Here is a 20,794-nt window from a genome sequence, read left to right on the forward strand (position 1 = left end):
TGAAAAGTTATGGAAGAAAAGCTCATGATAGAAGATCAGAAAAGGTCTCTGATGCTAATCTGAGGAGTTAATGTTTAATTATTTTGGCCACAAAAAGCTTCTGAAGGCTTTTTGTTTTGGAGTTTTGGAGCTCCAGCACTTTTCAACTGCTTTGTTTTAAAGTTCTCAAACTTGCTTAGAAATTGCAAAGTTTGAGACTCAATTTTCCTTGAAATAGGTTAATTATGTTGTCATGTTGAAACCAGAAGTTTCAATGCGGTGTGGAGGAAAGATCCCAGCTGGCCCAGGCTCTTGGGAGACAAAATGTTTAGTCATAGCTTTGTCATTATCTCCCAGCATGACTTCACTACCTTCTTCCAGCTCCCCTTTCCTCACCTGTAAAAAGGCCTCTGTTGGATCAGATGACCGTTCATTTAAAATATTCTGTGGTCCTTTTATGCAGAAGCGCCTCCATAATGGGAACTAAACTTAATTTATAAAAACATTTTAAAGAAATTTTATGCACAAAAGCATGAGATTTCAGAATATTAGTTCCTGGCTGGATTATATTTGGTAATGAAAATAATTTGCTTCTTTTAAAAATTATCTTTCTTTCCCCTTCCATCTAAAAAAAAATAGGTACATACTTCATCATCCCAGATCCATACGGAGGGATAAGAACAAAATTTGGGATAAAAGGAAGGAGGAGAAGAACCAATATTTGCATTAGAAATATACTACACTCTACTTTTTCCATCCCACTTAGCCTATCTGTGATTGACTTAGGCCATTTAACCCAATACACCATTTGCAAATGTTTCTCTTCAATTATTTGTAGAGAATCTTGTAAGGTGCACTTTGTCAAACCACAAACTCCAAAAAGAAAAAAAAAGGCTCAGTTGAAAAGGTAATTTAAACGAAGTGCAAAGTAGCCACAGATGTTTCCAATTGCTCTCTCTGACTATCAGTGAACCACAGGGAAGTCATTATGATGATGTGAGATTAGCTTCCATTACATTCTAGCAGGGAGCTTTCATTGGACCAAACTGATTATTTGTTTGAGGTCATAGCCTGAATTGTTGGGTTTTTTTTTTTATGCTATCTATCTGGATTCTCTTTATTTGGAAAAATTCAGAAATTTATAATGGGACTTCCAATGACTAGCATGAGTTAGCTGGGTTCTTCTGCAAGTGGAGAATGATTAAATGAATGAGAGGAGATATAGAGCATTTATTGAAGAACCTAACTTATCAGAACCATTAAACTGTTCTCCAGTTTTTGTCAAATAGAGTTGTATACTTACAGGTATCGATATCATTCATCCATCTATCTATCTGATTCTGCTTAAACTTTCTTTTAATCTAGCTTTCCTGATAATACTGGGCAATAAAATGTAGACTTGGCAAAGAAAGTCTCTAACAGTATGGGGAATTTTCAGAATTCTGAGAATTTATAGAGAAACCCACTGGGAAAAGGATCAAAGGAGAGATTCCTAACCCTTTTTGCATTATGGACCTCTGGCAGTCTAGTCAGTCCTATGGACAACTATGGACAACATGAAATGTTAAATTTCAATTATATGGTAATGAGAATGAATATGTATTTTCCCCACCCAAATTCCCAATCTCCCTGAATTCTATCAATGAACCCCTTGAGGGTCTATAGACCCAGGTTAAGACTACCTACATTAAAGGAATGCTTTGCCCCAGAGTATACCAAGATCAAGGGAAGTGTGAAGTAAGTTGTGCAATTTGTGTGCAATTTGTGTGGGCTAATTTGGATGATCCCTGCTTCCTCCCTCACTCTATTATTCCTTCCTTCCTTCCTTCCTTCCTTCCTTCCTTCCTTCCTTCCTTCCTTCCTTCCTTCCTTCCTTCCATCTTGGAGTCAACACTGTGTATTGGCTCCAAGTCAGAAGAGTGGTAAGGGCTAGGCAATGAGGGTCAGGTGACTTGCCCAGGGTCACACAGCTGGAAAGTGTCTGAGGCCAGATTTGAACCTAGGACCTCCTGTCTGTAGGCCTGGCTCTCAATTCACTGAGCTACCCAGCTGCCCCCACTCTATTATTTTTTAAAGGAAATACTTAGGGGAGAAATAAGCTTTTGAACAAGTAGGGAATATTTATTTAAGTACAAAATATCCCTTCCACCCAGATTTGCACTATAAAATGGTAAGATCACTGATTCTTGTCTTTGAAACAAAAGAATACCCCAAAAGCATACAATGGGAAAAAATGAGGGATGTGATTAGGAAAAAATGTTTCATCAGCAAATCCTGTTAATTTCAAATCTCAGAGAATGAGACTATATGGTCCCTTTATGGAAGGGTGAAAGTGGGCAAGAAAACTCAAAGATGTGCCACTGTTTGGTTTCCACAGTTAACCTAAGCTCATCTTGGTATTGGGAAAAGAAGTGCACACTAGTAGAAGACTCTCATTCCCATTCTGATTCTATCCTAAATTGGCCATGAAATTTTAGGTAATCCACTTTACCCACCTATGCCTCAGTTATCTCATATATTAAATGAAAGCACTCACCCACGGGAGGGGGCGTTGTATAATGGAAAGAACACTGGATTTGGGCTTAGAATATCTGCCTCTGCTTTTTGCCACTTGTGCACTTGGGCAGGTCATTTAATCCCTATGGTTCTATTTTTCTCCACTGTAAAATAGGAGTATTGAACTAGATGATTGTGAAGGTTCCTTTCAGGACTAAATCTACAATGACCCTATGGAATGAGTCCCATAGATTGCTTCCAGCTTTGACATTCTATGAATTTTGTGCTGATCCAAACTTGTTTTATTCCACTGAAGACATTACAAAAGGTCAAATCACATCACTTTTTTGTTGTTAACACAGTTTATTATTGGCACACTTATTGGCAAAGCATACATAAAATACCATTGTATTATAACACACTGAATCACTGTGTCTTTACATGTGTAGCTGAACATATTAATATGTAAATGAAAAAAATTAGTTCTCTTATAAAGTTTCACATAAATACACTGGGATCCAAAAAAGAAAAAAAGACCCCAAAAACATTTGAGGGCTTTACAAAAATATTATACAAGAAATATACTATGAAAGGAAATAAAACCAACTCATACAGTAAAAACACAAAAGTTTCCGATTTTATTAAACGGCCCACAAAAATCAATGGATTACATGGCTTGAAAATATTTGGATCAACAGCAATTTTACAAAGCATAAACTCTCATAGGACTGGGTGTCTTTCTCCACATAAAAATATTTCTTATGTCTTTGATGAAAAAAAAGACATTTCTTGTTTCAGTACTTGTATAAATGACTGAAGGACTAATGATTGGCGTGAGTGAAGATAGAAATTAAAACTGCTGGATCCTTTCAGGGGCTAACCAATGAGAGAAGACATAAGGAAAGAATAAAAGTTACACTTCAGTTACTCCCCAAAGCTGTTTTTTTCTTTCTTTCTGAAACAAGAAACTTTCAGGTGCAAGTCAAAAAGCATAAAATATTTTACAATATTAAAAAGTGATCCATCATTAGGTTGAGTATAACTAATAAGATCCTGAGCACTGAGGACTTTTTAACAATATGGCCTTCATCTGATGCAAGAAAAAGAAATTCAACAAAAAACATATTGTTAAAAATTTGCCGGGAGGTGCTAGATCACTTCCAATTATTTGAATCGAAGGAAGTCAGTGCCAGTATCCATGTCATGTGTGAAGGCCTCCAAGAAATGTACAATGGAAGCAGGTTCAGAATCAATCCTCTCAATTTAAAAAAACCCAGAGAGCTGCAATTTAGAAATAGATATCTGTGTGGAAAGTTTTCCCATCCCCATCCCGCCCCATCTCCTAAGTAAATGCTCTGAAAGAATAATTACAAGCCACCAGCATACGTAAGAGTGGATTAGTAGCAGCTTAGTTTATTGGGAAGCCTGTGGTGTAGGGTTTTCAGATTTGGTCTCTTGGTTCGCAGGTGGCTTGCTGCTCCATGGGCTGTTGTTCCCCAAGGCTGGTGAATTGTTGAAGTCTTCTTCATCATCCATGCCATTTGCTGCATCATATTGTGTGTTTTCTAATCTGGTGATAAGCCTTTCGTCTTCATCCCCAAATTCTCCTCCCATCAGGGTTGGCTCTCCTACCACCATCACATCCTGTGAACAGCATCCAATATTATTACAGAGGAACCTTGTGAGAGGGAGACTCAGCTTAAAACAAACATGGGGAGGGAATCAAGTCTAGCAACAAACTTAGTGAAATGTGCAACAGGGTCAGATTCGCCTAGAGAGCCCATAATAAATACTGGATTTTTATATGAAATAAACACCGTCTCCTGATATCAAGCATCCATAATTGAGTATATCTTCAATAGAGTCTGACCCTCAACAACACACTGTGAGGAATCTGTAAAACTTTCTTTAAAAGGATTTTTTCAATCAAACAATATATATTTTTTAACTTGTTCTCCTTGGGAAAATTTGCAAAGCTTATTTAATCTTCTGCTAGGTGTTTTAAATATCTGTGACATCCAATGCTTTCATTTGGGAGCTAAGGAATGCTTTGTAAACTCACAGTATACAAAGACATAAATAAGTTGCAAATCTATAATATTCACAAGACTTGTATGGAACAGTTCTTCCTCTATCCTAGGGATGCCATGAATTTTTATTGAAGACAGCCTCTCTTCTCCCTAGCCATCCAGGCCCTTTGATGCAACCAATATACTTGACATTCTGCTACTTAATTATGGTAATTAATTTAGGTAAAGTTTTCGATAAAAACAATGTTCACACTGATTTGACAATTTGCATAGCTAATTAAGTCATTAGCAAAAACCTGCTGATTGCCAACAAGCCCTGAATTTACCATCTGTTATTTCATGGTGCCTGTCACCTATCCCCACATAGGCAACCCTGCCACCAATCTGTGCAGTAAGAGGACCAATCTGTCCAGCTGGTACCATAAAAGGAAGATGAAGAGTGCTAATTATAATTACATTGATGAAGCTAGTAGTCATCAAAAACTGAAGCATGCAAGAGGGAAAGAATCCATCTAATCACTCCTTTAAGTACAAATTGTCCTTCCATGCAAATAAGAGAACCACCTCCTGTACAGTGCATCTTGATGTTATTGCAGAAGATACTCCAAGATGGGTGAGAACCTAGCTAGACCAAAGCCCCCCTCCCTTCCAGGGGAAATACACTGGGTGCCTATGCCTCTGCATGCACGAGAAAGGACACATTCAGGATGTCTGCGTCTTTTCTTGCAGTTCTAATAGGAGACAAAGTTTGGGCAATAGAACCCTTAAAGGCAGAATGACTGCAGTCATCCAGGCTACTGATGATGGTGACCAGCTGTCCACCAAGTACAGGACAAGAAGAACTTGCCTGTAAGCCACAGCAGTAAGAATTCCCTAATATTAAGTATTATGAAATATCAGATGTGGATTTTTGATCGAGGCAGATGATTTCCCTCCCTAGGAGACTCTTTAAAGAAGAACAAATTCTCTTCTTTTTGGATAGTTTAAATGGAATACTGCCTAAAGCAGGGAGATGGACTGGATGACTTCTTGGAATCCCTATCTCCTCCTCTGATTCCATGATTAATCACATTCTTTTAACTACCACTAACTAGTCATTTTCAAAAGTCTCTTTTCCAGGCTTAGATTAGAACATATGTGATCGATATCTTGGATTTTTATTTTTAATAGCAAAATTCAAATCTTGCAAAAGATGCTCCCAGCTTTTTCATAATGAGATTTTTATTAATTCTGTAAGCAACACACCATTTTCCATATTGTTAAACAAGCAGTTCCTTATACATGTTTACTTTGCCTCACTCTACTGCTTAGCAAAAACTGACAGGTAAGAGTCCATGTAATAGCTTAAGCTTGTAGGAAATTCAAAGAAAGACATTAGGACTGGAAGTGAAGATTAATACACAAAATATGGATGGTTTGGCCAGAAGATGATGATAGCTACTTAACTTTTGTGTTGTGACATGCTCAGATCCCCTTGAAGCTCTTGTATGTATAAGGTTTGACTGTGAATGTTAAAGCACTCTATGAATGCTAACTATTATTATTATAATTTTATTATTAATTGGGTTATAAATGGCTTTTGTAACCATCCACCATGGTACTTGTATTAATACACTGAAGGGAGAGATCCTGGGGGTTGGGGGATGAAGAGGTAAGGATGATCAGGAAATCAGGGAAGAAATTAGGAAAAGGCAGGCAAATTAGGGGGAAGGAGGAAATTCTCAAATCATAGACTATATTCTATTCCAAAGCAAGATGATACAAAGATGTTTTCAACTTGGGAAAGCATGCGAAGAGAATATATATGGCATAAGGTGGCCTTGGTGGCTGGTATGTAAGAAGCCCACAAATAAAAACTAATGAATGCTATAGAAGTGTTATTAATCCTAAAATGCATAAAGACACCAAATCTGTTTTACTTCTTATATAAAATTCCCTCCTTTAAATAACTATATTCATATGTTTTTATATCACATGTGTACATCAATAGATGATATCTGTAAGAATATGCATATATAATGTGTCTCACAAACAGATCTACAAGAAAATCTATAGCTTCCTCTCTATATTTATCATCGATAGCTATATCCACATTTATATAACTTATATATCAATATCTAACCAATCTCTATTTCCATCTCCATCTTGATTTACCACTATTACATTTTTTATTCCACTAAATTCTAATGCGCTCTCTCTCTATGACATTGAGATTCGATTACCCTGAACTTCCAATGACTAGTCCAGTAAAGCATGCACTTAGGCAGTTCTGATTGAACTAGAGGAGCCTCAGGTCACTGCAATATGACTGTGTTCTGAGGACCGCTAGCCAAGTCAGATGTGGTGTATCCCCAGAAGTTTGGTTACAAGTCACATCAAGTCACAAAAACTATTTGCTAAGATGTGGAGTGATTACACTCTGCACTGGTGAAATCATGGTTTCTCCAAATATCAAAACTATCTTATGTACACACATTTAATTCATTTTGACGTCTACTGAATCTTTTTTTTTTAATTTTTCTCCCTAAAAGGACTCATGATATGATTGGTATGGAGAGCTCTCGATGAGAAAACTCCTTTTACCAATGTAGGTTAGCAGTTTTCCTATAATTTAGTCTCAGTTGCCTGGGGGTACTGGGAGTTAAAGTGATTTACCCAGAATGAAATGGCCAGGATGGGTGGGTCAGAGGCAGAAAAAGAACCCAAGACTTTCTGGCTCCAAAACCATCTTTCTATCCACTAACCTACACTACCCTACCTATATCCTTATAAAATCTCTATTTATTGTGGTTATTAATAAAGAATAAATTATGACAAATATCTTTACTTATGAGTCTTTACAATATAAGTTGTGAATGCTTTGGGGGTGTATATCACCTTAACAGTGCTTTTAAAAAATCACATTATCAGTAAGCTATAAGCTTGACATTTTAGCTTTCTTTCATATAGTGTAAAAGGCAATAATAATCCCTCTGGGTAGAAACGCATACCCCCTCACGTCCCCAAAGTGTGGCCCTTTGCTCCTCTGCTGGAGTCCTGAAGGCACCACCAAATTAATTCCCATTTAATCTCTTCTCACTAATCCCCGAGCAATGGCCACCAACCTCTGAGGAGGACTGGAAGTGACTCCTCTAAGAGCCCCTCAATGCTTCTCCTTAAATTGGACAGAAGGGGTCACTGCGGTTGAATGACACAGGGCTCCATCCCTCCCAGGGTTGAGGCTGCAGCTCTGGAGTGCTCCTAGCTCCTGCTCATGGAGTGAGAAGCAGAATCCAAGAATTAAACCCTAGTCTTTCACTTAGGAGCGCACATTGCTACTGTGAGACCACTGGTCTGCTCCAAGTAGCACATTCTCGAGTATTCTTTTCTCTCTATCTTGAAAAAACAAGTATGGTCATTATTTTGTGGTCAAGGAAAAAAAACAAAACAAAACATTGTCAGGGAGTGGCTGGTGATGGTCCTTTCTATAGTTGTCATGTTTGATGGCAAAGCATTGTCAATACACTGATCAGTCTGGTCCTAAGAGGTAGTTGATATAAACTGTCCAATTTGTATTGTCCAAAATCTTGGTCAGCTGAAATCTGCAATGAAATCCACATCAACTTTGTTTCACAGACTTCTGGGGGAATTCTGAAATTTCTAGTTACCTTAAATTTAGCCACATTGGCTGGACTTGGTGGATTGCGTGTGGTCCAAATGGTGCCTTGTACTTATCTCATTTGCAAATCAGTAAATACATTCTAACACCTAACACTGTGGTGGAATAGGAAGAGCAATGACCAAAGAATTGAGAGACCTGGAGGTCTAGAACTGGCTCTGCTCCTCACTAGCTCTGTGACTTTGGCTAAGTCTTTTCTCTTTTATGTGTTGTCATTTTGTCACCTGTCCAATGGGGAAAGGATTGAATACTCCTAAAACTTCATTTTGAAATTCTGTGATTACATGAACATCTCATCTGACAAATATTGGGGGCCTCATTCCTTTAGGGTTATGTCCCATACTAAGGTTTTATGCACTTTTCATGCACATATTTTCTGGTTAAATGAAGAGCCCACTTCTCTGGCACTAGAAGGGCAAATCTCTGAGTGTACAGGTCTACTGAAGGTGCTTAATTGTCTTCTTTTTAGTTTCTTAAGGGCTCATATGGGTATGGAGATTACTCCAATGTAATGGCACTTGGACATTGCTTGGGAATCATAATTCTTAGAAATCTTTGCCCTGGAATAGCCAACGAAAGCAAAATAGCACTTTCCCCTGTTGTCAGACCACTCATTGGCCAATGTGATATTGGGTGGCTTGTCTTTTCTCTGCAGAACAGGGCAAGAGGCCCAAAGGGACAGTAGGAGCTTCCCATCTAAATACAGAGAAAGCTATAAAGTGGCAGTGACAGCAAAAGGGAAAGGAAGCTAAGAAGAAGGAAAGGCTGAACTAGAAGAGAAAATTTGGGAGGAAGTAGGAAAATACTTTAGTTTAAAAAAATTCTGCACTGGTCAGTCCATCACTAGTTGGGAGGGAGATGGAAAAGGATCAGGACACCAATGGAGAAAGTAACACACACAAGAGAAAATAACTGAAATCCAAAGAAGGGAGCAAGTCAAAGCTTAATCACAGAGAAGGACAAGATCAGAAGACTTGATGGATAAAGAATATCCACCAGGCACCAAGAGAGACCCTAGGTGACAGAGTAAAACATTTGGAAAAGGGGTGATGTAAAAACAGGAGGAAAGAGATAAAGGCCATAAAGAGCTAGGGAAAAGAGAAACATAATAAGGGGCAGAAGAGAATATCAGGTTAGGAAGGAATAAATATTCAAAATATCAGGGAAAGAAACTAGTCAGGATATATGAGGAGTATATGACAAAGGGCAGAATTTTGGAAGGAACAGGAAGAAATACGAAGAAGAATGAAGTAGTTCCAGACCACATCAGGCTACTTCTAGCTAATCTAGTCCTTTGGAGCAAGAAGTCATGGACATTCACAAAGCCCCTTTGCAAAGAAATGGCTTTTTTCTTTCCTAGGTCCCAGAATGGAAATAGAAGGCCAAAACAACTAATTAGTTGTGACCACATTCTCCTGCCTGGGTTTGCACACTTGCCTTTTAAAAAGGGGAAAAGAGGGGGTCAAAATCAGCAAATGTTCCCATACATCCACATTAACTTTTTCTTTCTCAGAAATTTTATGACCTGAATTAAAAAAGAAGTGTCCCCTTCCCTCCCCTTTCATGCATGAGCTCAGCTACAAGATGGCACCAGATAGCTGGAAGCCAGTGGTTCCTCTGGCTCAGGGCTTTCTTCCTTTTGTAGTCAGAGATCTATATACTTCCTCAACATGCTGCTTTTGCTAAATGATATATATTTAAATCCCAAATGAGCTCACCTGCTTTTAAATCAGACCATTCTTTAACTCAAGTCCCCTTGCCACTGAGATTTGTAATATTCATGCCTCATTTCTAGTTTACCAGCAAGAATATCCAAAACATATTTCCCCTCTATAAGACCTTCCCTGACCCCCTTCCCCATCCCAACTTATTTGCTTCTACAATAAACTTTAACTTTTATCTTCTGTAAGAAGGTGGGACAGACAGAGACTTCAGGCCTAAAAGGAAGGTGAGACTTACAGGTACCTGACTTGACAAACTCAGGTTTGCAGCAGGTGTTTTTTTCTTGCTGCTGGTGCTGTTGGCATTGTTCCCAGCGCTACTGTTGGAAGTACTACTCGTGGAGTTTTTCCTTTTTCTCCGTTTGGTGGTTGGCTGCCTTGTGGGTTCTGCTACAATATGGGACAGGGGAGAAGAATCAGATCTGAACAGAATGCATCACAAATTCCATGGAAAGTACTCCAACCCAACCCCTGCTTATTGTAGAAGAAATGACTGGTGCCCTATATGTCAGGAAAGAGCATCTCATGGAATTTCAAAGTTATAGAACACATTCATCTACTTAATTACATTTTATTTTTAATCCCCCCACATTCTTTTTTAGAAGATCTGAATCTTGAACTTAAGAAACTTTGAGGTTGGAATGTATGCATCAGTGTGTTCTGCAGTGGTACCTCCTGTAATGTGGTATTGTGGTCCAACTTTATTATATATGTTGAATATTTAAACTAAGAATTCTTTCTTTTTTATTTTTGTAAAAACCCTTACTTTCCATCTGAGAACCAATACTGGTGGTTACAAGACAGAAGAGCAATAAGAGCTAGGCAAGGGAGGTTAAATGACTTGCTCAGGGTCACACAGCTAGAAAGTGTCTGAGGCCAGATTTGACCCTGGGACTTCCCATCTGCAGACCTGGCTCTTTATCTCTTGAGTCACCTATATGCCCTCTAAAACAAGGATTGGGATCTTGGCATTGATTTCTGTGAGGATGGAAAAACAAACAAAAACCATGCATCTCTATTTCTTCTAATCCTTAGTTATAAAATCAAGCATTCCCTTCAATTAGGATTTTAAAAGTTGTTCTAAGATCCATGGCCTTTATTGGAAAGCCAAAGGAATACATGATACCAAAACAGTTAAGAACCTTTGACTCAAACTAAAAGAGGAAGAGGAGACCCTTGGTTTGGGCAGCTCTGAAGGCAAAGTCTAGAAGTCACTGGGTGTAGGGGAAATTTGATGAGTTGATTCTAGAGTCACAAAAGCACTCCTGATTTCTGAAAATTCTATTCAAGTAGCTCTGTTACCCTATTATCCAACAAAGCACAAGCTTAACAACACTTATTATCATTTATTGGCTGTCTAATCACAGGCAAGCCTTTAAGTCTCTGGGAGCCTCAGTTTCTTCATTTCTAAGATGGGAAAAATAATACCATTAGGACTTACCTCACTGGCTTGTTGTGAAGGTTAAATGAAATCAGGTATGTAAAGCCTATTGAGAATGTTAAAATGCTCCATAAATACCACTTAATATCATGATCATGATCATCCTTCTCTACAAAAAGGTTTTAATTTAGTTTATTGGGGGATTTTTATGTCTTACTTTTTTTTAGTGAGAACATAGTTGATTTTATAATGAAATCCATTGGGGTAATGGGATTTTCTATCCAGTCATAAACCTTACAACCACTTGCTAGAGCATAGCTATTCTTTAAAGGAGAGGGTTTTTTCTAAATCCATGTTGTCTTGTGTTATTTACAATGAATTTGCAATCCTGAACAGGTGAAGTCTTACTTTTGGAATTACTGATCAGACACAATAACTGTTCTTACATATTTTATTTCCCCTTAGCAATGATGCTTCACAAGGCAGCAACCCTTCATCTAATCTTTTTTGTACTCTCTGACCAGCATCTAGAACAATACTTCACATAGAACAGATGCTGAACAAATATATATTGAATCAAATGTATATGACGAATGAGAATAGCTTTACCTTGAGACAGGGGTCCAGAGGAATACCTGTCTAGGGATCTAGGTAGCCTGGAGTACCAAATGCAGTACAGAAGAGTACAGGAAAAGAGAGCAATATTTATGACAATAAGAAGTCATCTGTCTAGATGGGCAGAACTTGGCCATTAAATACTCCCTCAAAAAGGATAGGTTTCCTTTTTAGAAACATAGAGCTATGACTAGATTGGACCTCAAAGACCATCTAATCTAACCCTTTCATATGTAATAGATAGGAAAATCAAGGTAAATTCATGGGATTTGTATTTGAATTTGTGTTTCTAGATGAAGCTAAAATAAATTAGAGAAAACTTCAGCAGCAGAAGTCATCATGGAATAGAGGAACTGGATTTGGAGCCAGTTTTAGAACTTGGGTTCATTTCTCAAGTAGTTTGCATAGTAGCTATGTGACTTTGGTCAAATCATTTTTATTACTTTGAGCCTTAAATCTGACGAGGATTAGAATAAATGATCTCTAAAGTATTTTTTTTCTTGAGACAGTTAGATGGCCCAGTGGTGTATAGGGCCAGGAGTCAGGAAGATTTACATTCAAATTTGCCCTCGGACACTTACTGGCTATGTGATCCTAGGCAAGTCACTTAACTCTGTTTGCCTCAGTTTCCTCATCCACAAAATTTGCTAGAGAAGGAAATGGCAAACCACTCTACTATATTTGCCAAGAAAACCCCCCAAGGGGCCACAAAGAATCATGACTAAACAACAAAAAAGAAAAAAAATTATCTACCCTTTGATAACTAGAACTATGGAAAAGGTCTTTGAAAAATCTTCCAATAATGGAATGCCATAAAATTAATACTTGTAACCCAGATTGCTGTAGTTTACACTTTAATTTTCTAAGAACTTTTGTATTTGCTTCTAATGTTTAAATAAAAATTCATTCACAAAATTAAAGGAAAAAAAAACAAAAAATGAAAAACTCTCCCACGATCTTAGTCCTAATTCCATTGGGAAAATGGAAAAGTTTTGTTTATTAGCATCAGGTTAAAGTTTATTTGACCCATGAGGTTTTCTAAGACTGATGATCACTGATAATTATATACTCTTTCTCCAAAGTATTCAAAGATCTTTCAAAATTCTGGTGTAATTTAATTGAAAACTTTTGCTTAAGGGGTATCATTTTCTGGGGAAATAGAAGTACAGTTATTATTGCTTCTATGTTTCAAATGGGAGTAAATGAGGTAAGAAGGGTTACAAAACTTGCTTCTGTTCATGGAGATAAGAATACAACTCTCAAGCTCAATCCAGTTCACAGGTCTATCTGGGAAAGATCACGTCTCACTCCCTGTTCCTCAAAAGTTGGACACTTGTTCTATTTCTGAACCCATATCTATATCTATATCTATATCTATATCTATATCTATATCTATATCTAGGTATCCATAGAGGTGATAGTTGACTAAATATTCATGCATCTTATATTCCATTAAATTATACACTTTTGAATCCCCTTGTCACATTTTCCCTGTGGTCTGTCAAGCCTCCATCATTGCTAGAACAATATTTTTTGTGTTTATTCAACATACTATGATTGAGGGGCAGCCTATGATGGAGGAAAGATTCCTGGGTTAGGAATTCCAAGTCCTGGCTTATAGATCTGGCTCTGCTATTTATTGACTTAGGATAATCACTGGAATGCCCCTGAACTTCAGTTTCCTTATCTGTAAAACTGGACTAATAGTCTTTGCTCTGCCTTTTTCACAAGGTTTTTATAAGGATCCTATAAACTGATCTCTAGGAATGTGTTTTGAGAAGTGTAAGGCCCAAATCAATGAATACATAAAATGCTATTGTTGACAATGAAAATTCATTCAAACTCATTCAGTGGAGTTGAAACCTGTGATTCCCCTACAGCCACATTAAAACAGGTTTACATGAGGCTATTATCTTCTGTATTTTTCCTACTTTCTAAATATGTACTTGGTTAAGCCACCCATACTCATCTTACTTATGACCCTATACCTTCCTTCTGGCCTTAGACCATCATCTTTCATGAATCAGAAAGCAGCGCGCCGCATGTTAATAATTTCTTTTTATAAAAATAATTTTTTGGTGAATGGATATGTTTTGTTTTTGTGATCAATGAGGCTCAACACATGCCTGGAAGTAATAAAGTATGGGATAGGAAGACAATTAATGATGACGTGAAGCTATAATTTCAAAACCTCAGCAGGAGAGTCTACTGTCTAACCCACATCCTAGGAGAGGACAGAAAAAGAATGCATTTTACTTTCTCTTCATGATAAAGCTGCCTTTTGATACATATATCTTAACAAATAAGACAAGTATAATAAATCCATCAGTTTTTTAAAAATCTAGGATACAAGACTAAAAGTGCGTTAGAAAGATGAGTTTCAGAAGTCTCATCTTGGATCTGTTACTAACTTTCTGAATGACTTTGGGGAAATTCTCAGTTCCCTCATTTTTCCTCTTCTATAAAATAAAGGGGTTGGATTTAAACAATTTCTCTAAGGTTGTTGTCTAATTCTAAACATTCTATTATTAATTCAAAGTCAGATTCAAGAAAGCATTGGCATATTACTTAGGCAAATGATGTTAAATTGCTTTCCGTACTTTTCCCATTAATTCTTCCCAAATTAAAAGACATGCAAATACAAACAGTCAGGGGGAAGAAAGAAAATATACCTGGTGGTGCCACCATGCGCTGCCATTTCTGAAACAAGCATGTCTTCAGGCAATCTCGGGGGCTGAGATTGTAAGTTTTATGTCTTGACATCAATTCCTGCATTGGCTCCAATATTACACACAACTGCAACAAAAGAGAAGAAAGAATCTTTGTATTTGACCATATTGATTGCGACAATTAATACTAAATGTATCTTACATTAATGTAGCACTTTGTACACATGATCTCACTTGAATCTCTTAAAGTAGGGAATGAAAATATTATTCCCATTTCACAGATGAAGAAACCAAGGCTCAGAAAGTTGCTCGAGGTCACAGTTAGCAAGGAGCAGAGCTGAAATTGAATTCAGGTCTTTTGGCTCTAGGTTCAGGGCTCTGAACTGCACCATGCTGTCTTGCTAATTAAAACCACTGGGAGCAATCTAAGAGCTTTGTGAAGCTTTAATGTTTCCTGGCTTTGTTTTTCTAATATATCAGTTAGAGAAAAATCTTATTAACAATTTATGGCACCTTAAATTATCATTTATTTTTTGGCACCACAGCACAATACTAAAATAATAACTCAGATTCATATAGTATTTCAAGGTTTACAAAGCACTTTTCAGTGATATATAAAGAGTATACTGAATGCACTCATGTCTTACTCATAGTTAGAAGCTCAACATATATTTGGCTCCTTCACTTTCTTTTCAAAATAATTTAAATGTTTTTGTTGATGTATTTGGTTTTTTTCCCATCACCATTATATCTCCTTTCCATGCTCTCTTCTCTTCCCCTTCTTAGGGAGCCATTTCATACATGACTGTCCCTTTCACATCATGACTTTCCCTTTTGAAGTTTCAATATAACATGGGTTGGCATAAGAAATTAAGTGGGAATTTTGGGTCAGTTTTGTGGAATCTGAAGACAAGAGAAGGCCAACAAATGATAGAGGAAAAAAATTTAGAAATTATATAGCCTAACATCAAATACTTAATCCAAATTTCACAATAAGCTATTGTAAACACTCCATAAAAGAAAAAGAAAAAAGTCAGACCTCTCTGATACCAAGGAAGGGCCAAAATATTTTAGGCAGATTTTCCAGGTCATGGAGGTACACCCCTCACCTCCACAATGTGGAAGGGGATACTTGTAATAGTATTTTTAAGACAAAAAAAACCCCAGATGATGGAAAAAGTCAGAATAACTCATATATATATATATACAAAGTCTGAAAATATATGAGATCTTTAATACTTAGGACATTTCCACTTCTGTAGATAAGATGGTGATGTCTCTCATATCTGTTCTTTTAAGCTGTAGTTCTTTATAATTTGGAAACATTGACTTCTGATCTGTTTTATTATTCATCTATTTACATTGTTATAGTCATTGGCTATATTATATCCTTGATTCTGCTTACTTCAGTCTGTATCACTTCATACAGATCTTTCCATGCTGCTCGGTGTTCATCATATAAATAATTTCTTACAAACACAGTAATATTTCATTGCATTCATATCACCACAATTTGTTTAGTCATTTCCCAATTGATAGCCACCTATTAGATTTCCAGTTCTTTGCTATTACAAATATTGTGACTATAAATATTGGGACTTTCTTCTTATCAATAGCCTCCAAGGGGTATAAGCCTACTAGTGAAATTTCCAGGTCACAAGATATGGACATTTTGGTTATTTTATTTGTGAAATCCCAAATTGCTTTCTAAAATGTTTGTAATGATTGAGTCCCTTTTACCTTCATTGATCAACTGTTATAAAGATTAGATTACTTTTCCACCACCTCAACATCCTCTAACAAGAATGATAAAGAATTCCTTCCTCACAGAAGGAATGGAGGGCAGGAGTTTACAGTGTTCTTTAATGTATGTCCTTCTGTCATAACTAAGTAATCATTAGCAATGCTCAAAGTACAAGTTAGCTTGTCTCTTGGAAGAGAAGGTAGGGGCCCTTGAAAAATCTATGTCCTCTCACCAGGGTATCACACAGAGGAAAGTTTCTTTAAAAAGAAAAAAGGTAGAAGTAATTCATTGTGAAAACAAAGAAAGTTGTTTTTTAAATTGAATTGAAAATTTTTATTTAATTAATTTAGACTATTTTTCCATGGTTACATGATTCATGTTCTTTTCCCTCCCTTCTCCCCTTCCTTCCCCGTAGCCAATGCACAATTCCACAATTACATGTATCATTGATCAAGACCTATTTCTGTATTCTTGATATTTGCACTAGGGTGATTGTTTAGGGTCCACATCCCCAATCATATCCCCATTGAACCATGTGATCATGTAAATGTTTATCTTCTATGTTTCTATTCCCACAGTTCTTCCTCTGAATGTGGATAGCATCCTTTCTCATAAATCCCTCAGAATTGTCCTGGATCATTGCATTGCTGCTGGTAGAAAAGTCCATTACATTCGATTGTACCGCAGTGTATCAGTCTCTGTGTACAATGTTCTTCTGGTTCTGCTCCTTTCACTCTGCATCAATTCCTGGAGGTTGTTCCAGTTCACATGGAATTCCTCTAGTTTATTATTTGTTTGAGCACAATAGTATTCCACCACCAACATATACCACAATTTGTTCAGCCATTCCCCAATTGGAGGGCATTCCCTCATTTTCCATTTTTTTTTTGCCACCACAAAGAGTGCAGCTATGAATATTTTTGTACAAGTCTTTTTTACTTATTATCTCTTTGTAGCATAAACCCAGCAGTGGTATGGTTGGATCAAAGGGCAGACAGTCTTAAAAAAAAAAGTTATGAAGAGGCATAAGATCTGTGTCAGAAGGCTGGAGAGTGGAAGAATGTAACATGAAGAAGGGTGACTCACTTCCTAGAGCTCAGAAATAGATATGAATTTTTTTCTTCACCTGGAAGAGGTTGAATCCCCAGATGTTTATCCTCTAGGAAATTGTGATAAAGCTTCCCAGGGGTCATCAGATGGGGAAATATTGGCCTTGGGTTCTCCTACTTCTTTGTTCTTTTTTCACTTTCAGAATGTAGACAGCCCCTAAAGTTCCTAAGTCTTTTTTTCTTCCCTCTATACCCATTTCTACAGAGTTCATTAATTTCTTCAACATCAGACTATCCTTTGACTCTGCCACTCATCTATATTTAAGATTGCTGCTAGTAATCACTAACTAATCTTTGGAAGAGGGCATCAGACATGGTTATAAAAGCCCATAGACTGATGATCTTGTCTCTATTGAGTCCCACTGGTTCCTGGATTCAGAACCCGAGTCTGTGAGCTACAAGAGATCACAAGTGCGTGAATCTGGAGCTGGAAGTGATTAGAGACCCCCTAGTACAACACCATCTTGTCCAAGGTCACCCAGATAGGAATCACTAGAGGGAAGATGGAATTCAGATTCTCTGACTGCAAAATGAGTCCCCTTTGGACTCTACCATGTGTGCCCAAAGTTAAATAAGCCATCTTTTGGACTTGGGAGGAGCAAAATGATGAATGGTAAAAACCTAATAAGTACAGCTTTTCCAAGGTCAAGTAGAAAGTTTTGAGTTTCATTTGGTTCCCCTCACCATTTTCCTTAGTTCTCAATTGTGAACATTGTGTTTTATTATCATTCTTATATGCCTTTATATCCTATGGTCTCTCTGCTTCAATATTGCTCTATGGAGGTATCAGAGTAATCTTTCTAATGCATAGCTTTGATAGTTCCATTCTTCTGGTCAAAATTCTCTGATTCTTCCAGGCTTGCTGAATAGAGAAGGTAAGAAAATGGTAGGGAGTGGGAGAAAGGAAGAGGTATTTATTAAAAGTTCATCCTATGCCAGGCACCATGCTAAGAGGTTTTCATAAAAATTATCTCATTTGATCCTCATAACAACCCTGGGGGAGAAGCATGATTATTATCTCCAATTTACAGTACAGGAAACTGAGGCAAATGTAGGTTTGTGACTTGTCTAGAATCACACAGCTATTATGGATTTGAATACATCTTGCTGATTCTAGGTCCAGGGCTCTATCCATTGTGCTACCAGCTGCCTTACAAACTCCTTAGCTGTTGAGAAGAATTCCTGTGTCACTCTCTATCACATCTCATGTTTATGCCTTGCACATTGCCCTGTACATAGTGGGCAATTCATATACGGTTGCCGAATTGAATTGAAATCATTAGCACAGTGATGTTGTTCCTAAATGATTATTCGTTTTGACTCTGGTCAAGATGATTTCACAGACTATCAGTCTGTGAGCTCCATGAGAATGGGAGAGTATCTTGGCTAAATTCTGAATTGTCTCCACCAAAGGAAGTGAGTGCTTTACCACCTGTAGTTGTTAATAAATTTAATTGAATTAATTCTTGGAAGAACAAAACAACCAAAATGAGGTTGAGAGAGGTTTTGGGAAATACTGTTGAATTGCAATAAGCATATATAGATATTAGTAGAACAATTATAACTCAGCTGAGAGTCCCAATTGATTTATTGATCTACATTTTATATTTCTCTATCAGTCTATCAATCCTGACTACAAGGAACATACTCTTAAGGGGATTTTGGTTAAAGTTGAGAGATAGATGTCCTTGTTTGCTTGATAAATGAATCGCTCTCATGTCTGTAACTTCCTTAACTTTGTGAGGAGCTTTCCTGTTGTGGTTTGCCACCCAAAGGTGCTGCGCATTGATGGCTGAATGATGAGACTTCAGGACTAATAAAATCCATAATCACTGAATAATATTTCAGTGGATATTCACTGGGCTGTACTTAATGAGCTAAAAAATAGATGTTTTAGCAAGCTTTTTAAGAGTCTTATTTGAAACAAAAGGGGTTGAAGTTCACCTAAACAATTCCTTTCCTCAGAACCCTTATTTTCTTGTCATTGTAATTTATATTTTATGATACCATAGAATGTTGGATCTGGAAAGGGCTTTAGAAATCTAGGCCAAACCCTAATTATGGATGGAGTAACTAAGTCCTAGAAAGGAGAAATGACTAGCTCTATGTCATCTATAAATTTAGTCACAGTCCTGAGGTTTGGATCCTTGACAGCTGTTTCCAATCTCTCTGCTCATTCCAGCATGTTTACTAGTTACTAAGAATTTTGTTTTTGTTTAGTTTGTAAAAACTTTTGGCTTGGTTTGTTTTTGAGAAAAAAAAAAGAGTACCATTTGTATTTGCATTGGTTCATGTTTCAGCAAATGAATATAGTTCCTTCCAAGTTTCATACTTCTGATTTTGGGCACTAGATGTCTTCCTAATATATCCTTTAGAATTTTCAAAAAAATTATTCAAAATTTTACAAAACAAAATAAAACAAACATTTTCACATAATATGTGGATAATAATTACTTATATATCTTTAAGAAAAATCAGGAGAATTTTTAATTGGATTTTTTCAGAAGCTTCTTTTGGAACTAGTAGAATAGGGATTACAGAGGGCTGTGGATAGGATAAAAAAAAAGTGGGGGTTCTAGATGGTCACTGAGATCCTGAAAATAATGGTCATTGGCAGAGTCATTTTCTGGGGCTGCTGGGAAAAGCCTCTTTGTGCATGCTACTCCTGGGAGAAATGCTATATACAGAGTCCTTTCTCAGGGTTGCATGATGAGATAGAGATCCAGAAAGACAAATCTATGACTTGGAAATTGGTTTCTTGGTCAGACATCTCATCTCCAGATTCCCAAGTATAGGTTGGAAAAGGAGGGGGTGCTGATACATTTGAGAAATGAGAGATTTTTCTCTACAAAAGGAGAGGAAGCAAGCCACAGACTGCATTACCATATTGTCCACCCCTCTAATTTTAAATGGACACTGGTGATGACATTGGAAGCTGAGCACTGGCATTCAGAGACTCTACAAGCCGACAGACCATAGATTACTTGGAGGCACTCAAGGAAGGGCCCTTTGGTGTCTGTGTTCCACCCTGCACTTGATCTCTGTTTGAAATCATGTTAGTTAAACTAAATTCTTAAGGAAAAAAAAAAGCTCTTCAGGACATAAGAGCTATGTGCTATATCATTCTTATTCTTTATTGATGTGGCTATAGGCTTACCATTGGCCAATCCATATAACTAGGTGACTAGTCTCTACTCTACCACAAATATATTAAAGACCTAATAACTCCTAGTGGAAAGTAACAGCGAGACAACTTGCTAATTGCTATTATACATTATTCTGCAACAAAGTGTGTCTACATGCTATTTATTGCCTTGGTAAAGAATTTGAGCCTGAAGGATCAACTTTTTGAGGGGGAAAAAAGATAGTGAGTAATTAAAGAATGAGTCTTA

At 37.1% G+C, this 20,794-nt stretch overlaps 1 protein-coding gene across 7 annotated transcripts in view; it reads right to left on the reverse strand.

Annotated features, from left to right (window-relative positions):
* Nucleotides 1-2,818: 2,818 nt before the first annotated feature.
* LDB2 (LIM domain binding 2) overlaps nucleotides 2,819-20,794 on the reverse strand; it is a 401,987-nt gene continuing 384,011 nt past the window's right edge. Inside the window, exons 6-9 of one of the 7 annotated variants that reach the window (XM_007496687.3) lie at nucleotides 14,553-14,676; nucleotides 10,123-10,271; nucleotides 7,610-7,752; nucleotides 3,989-4,119 (exon numbers count right to left, since the gene is read on the reverse strand). In XM_007496687.3, coding sequence (XP_007496749.1) covers nucleotides 7,648-7,752; nucleotides 10,123-10,271; nucleotides 14,553-14,676 — 378 coding nt within the window. In that variant the 3' untranslated portion in view covers nucleotides 3,989-4,119; nucleotides 7,610-7,647. Of the gene's footprint in view, nucleotides 4,120-7,609; nucleotides 7,753-10,122; nucleotides 10,275-14,552; nucleotides 14,677-20,794 lie in introns of all 7 variants that reach the window. The other 6 variants (XM_007496688.3, XM_007496686.3, XM_007496683.3 and 3 more) reach the window with 6 other exon arrangements.

This window comes from Monodelphis domestica, chromosome 6, assembly GCF_027887165.1.
Source record: "Monodelphis domestica isolate mMonDom1 chromosome 6, mMonDom1.pri, whole genome shotgun sequence".
Classification (NCBI taxonomy): Eukaryota; Metazoa; Chordata; class Mammalia; order Didelphimorphia; family Didelphidae; genus Monodelphis; species Monodelphis domestica.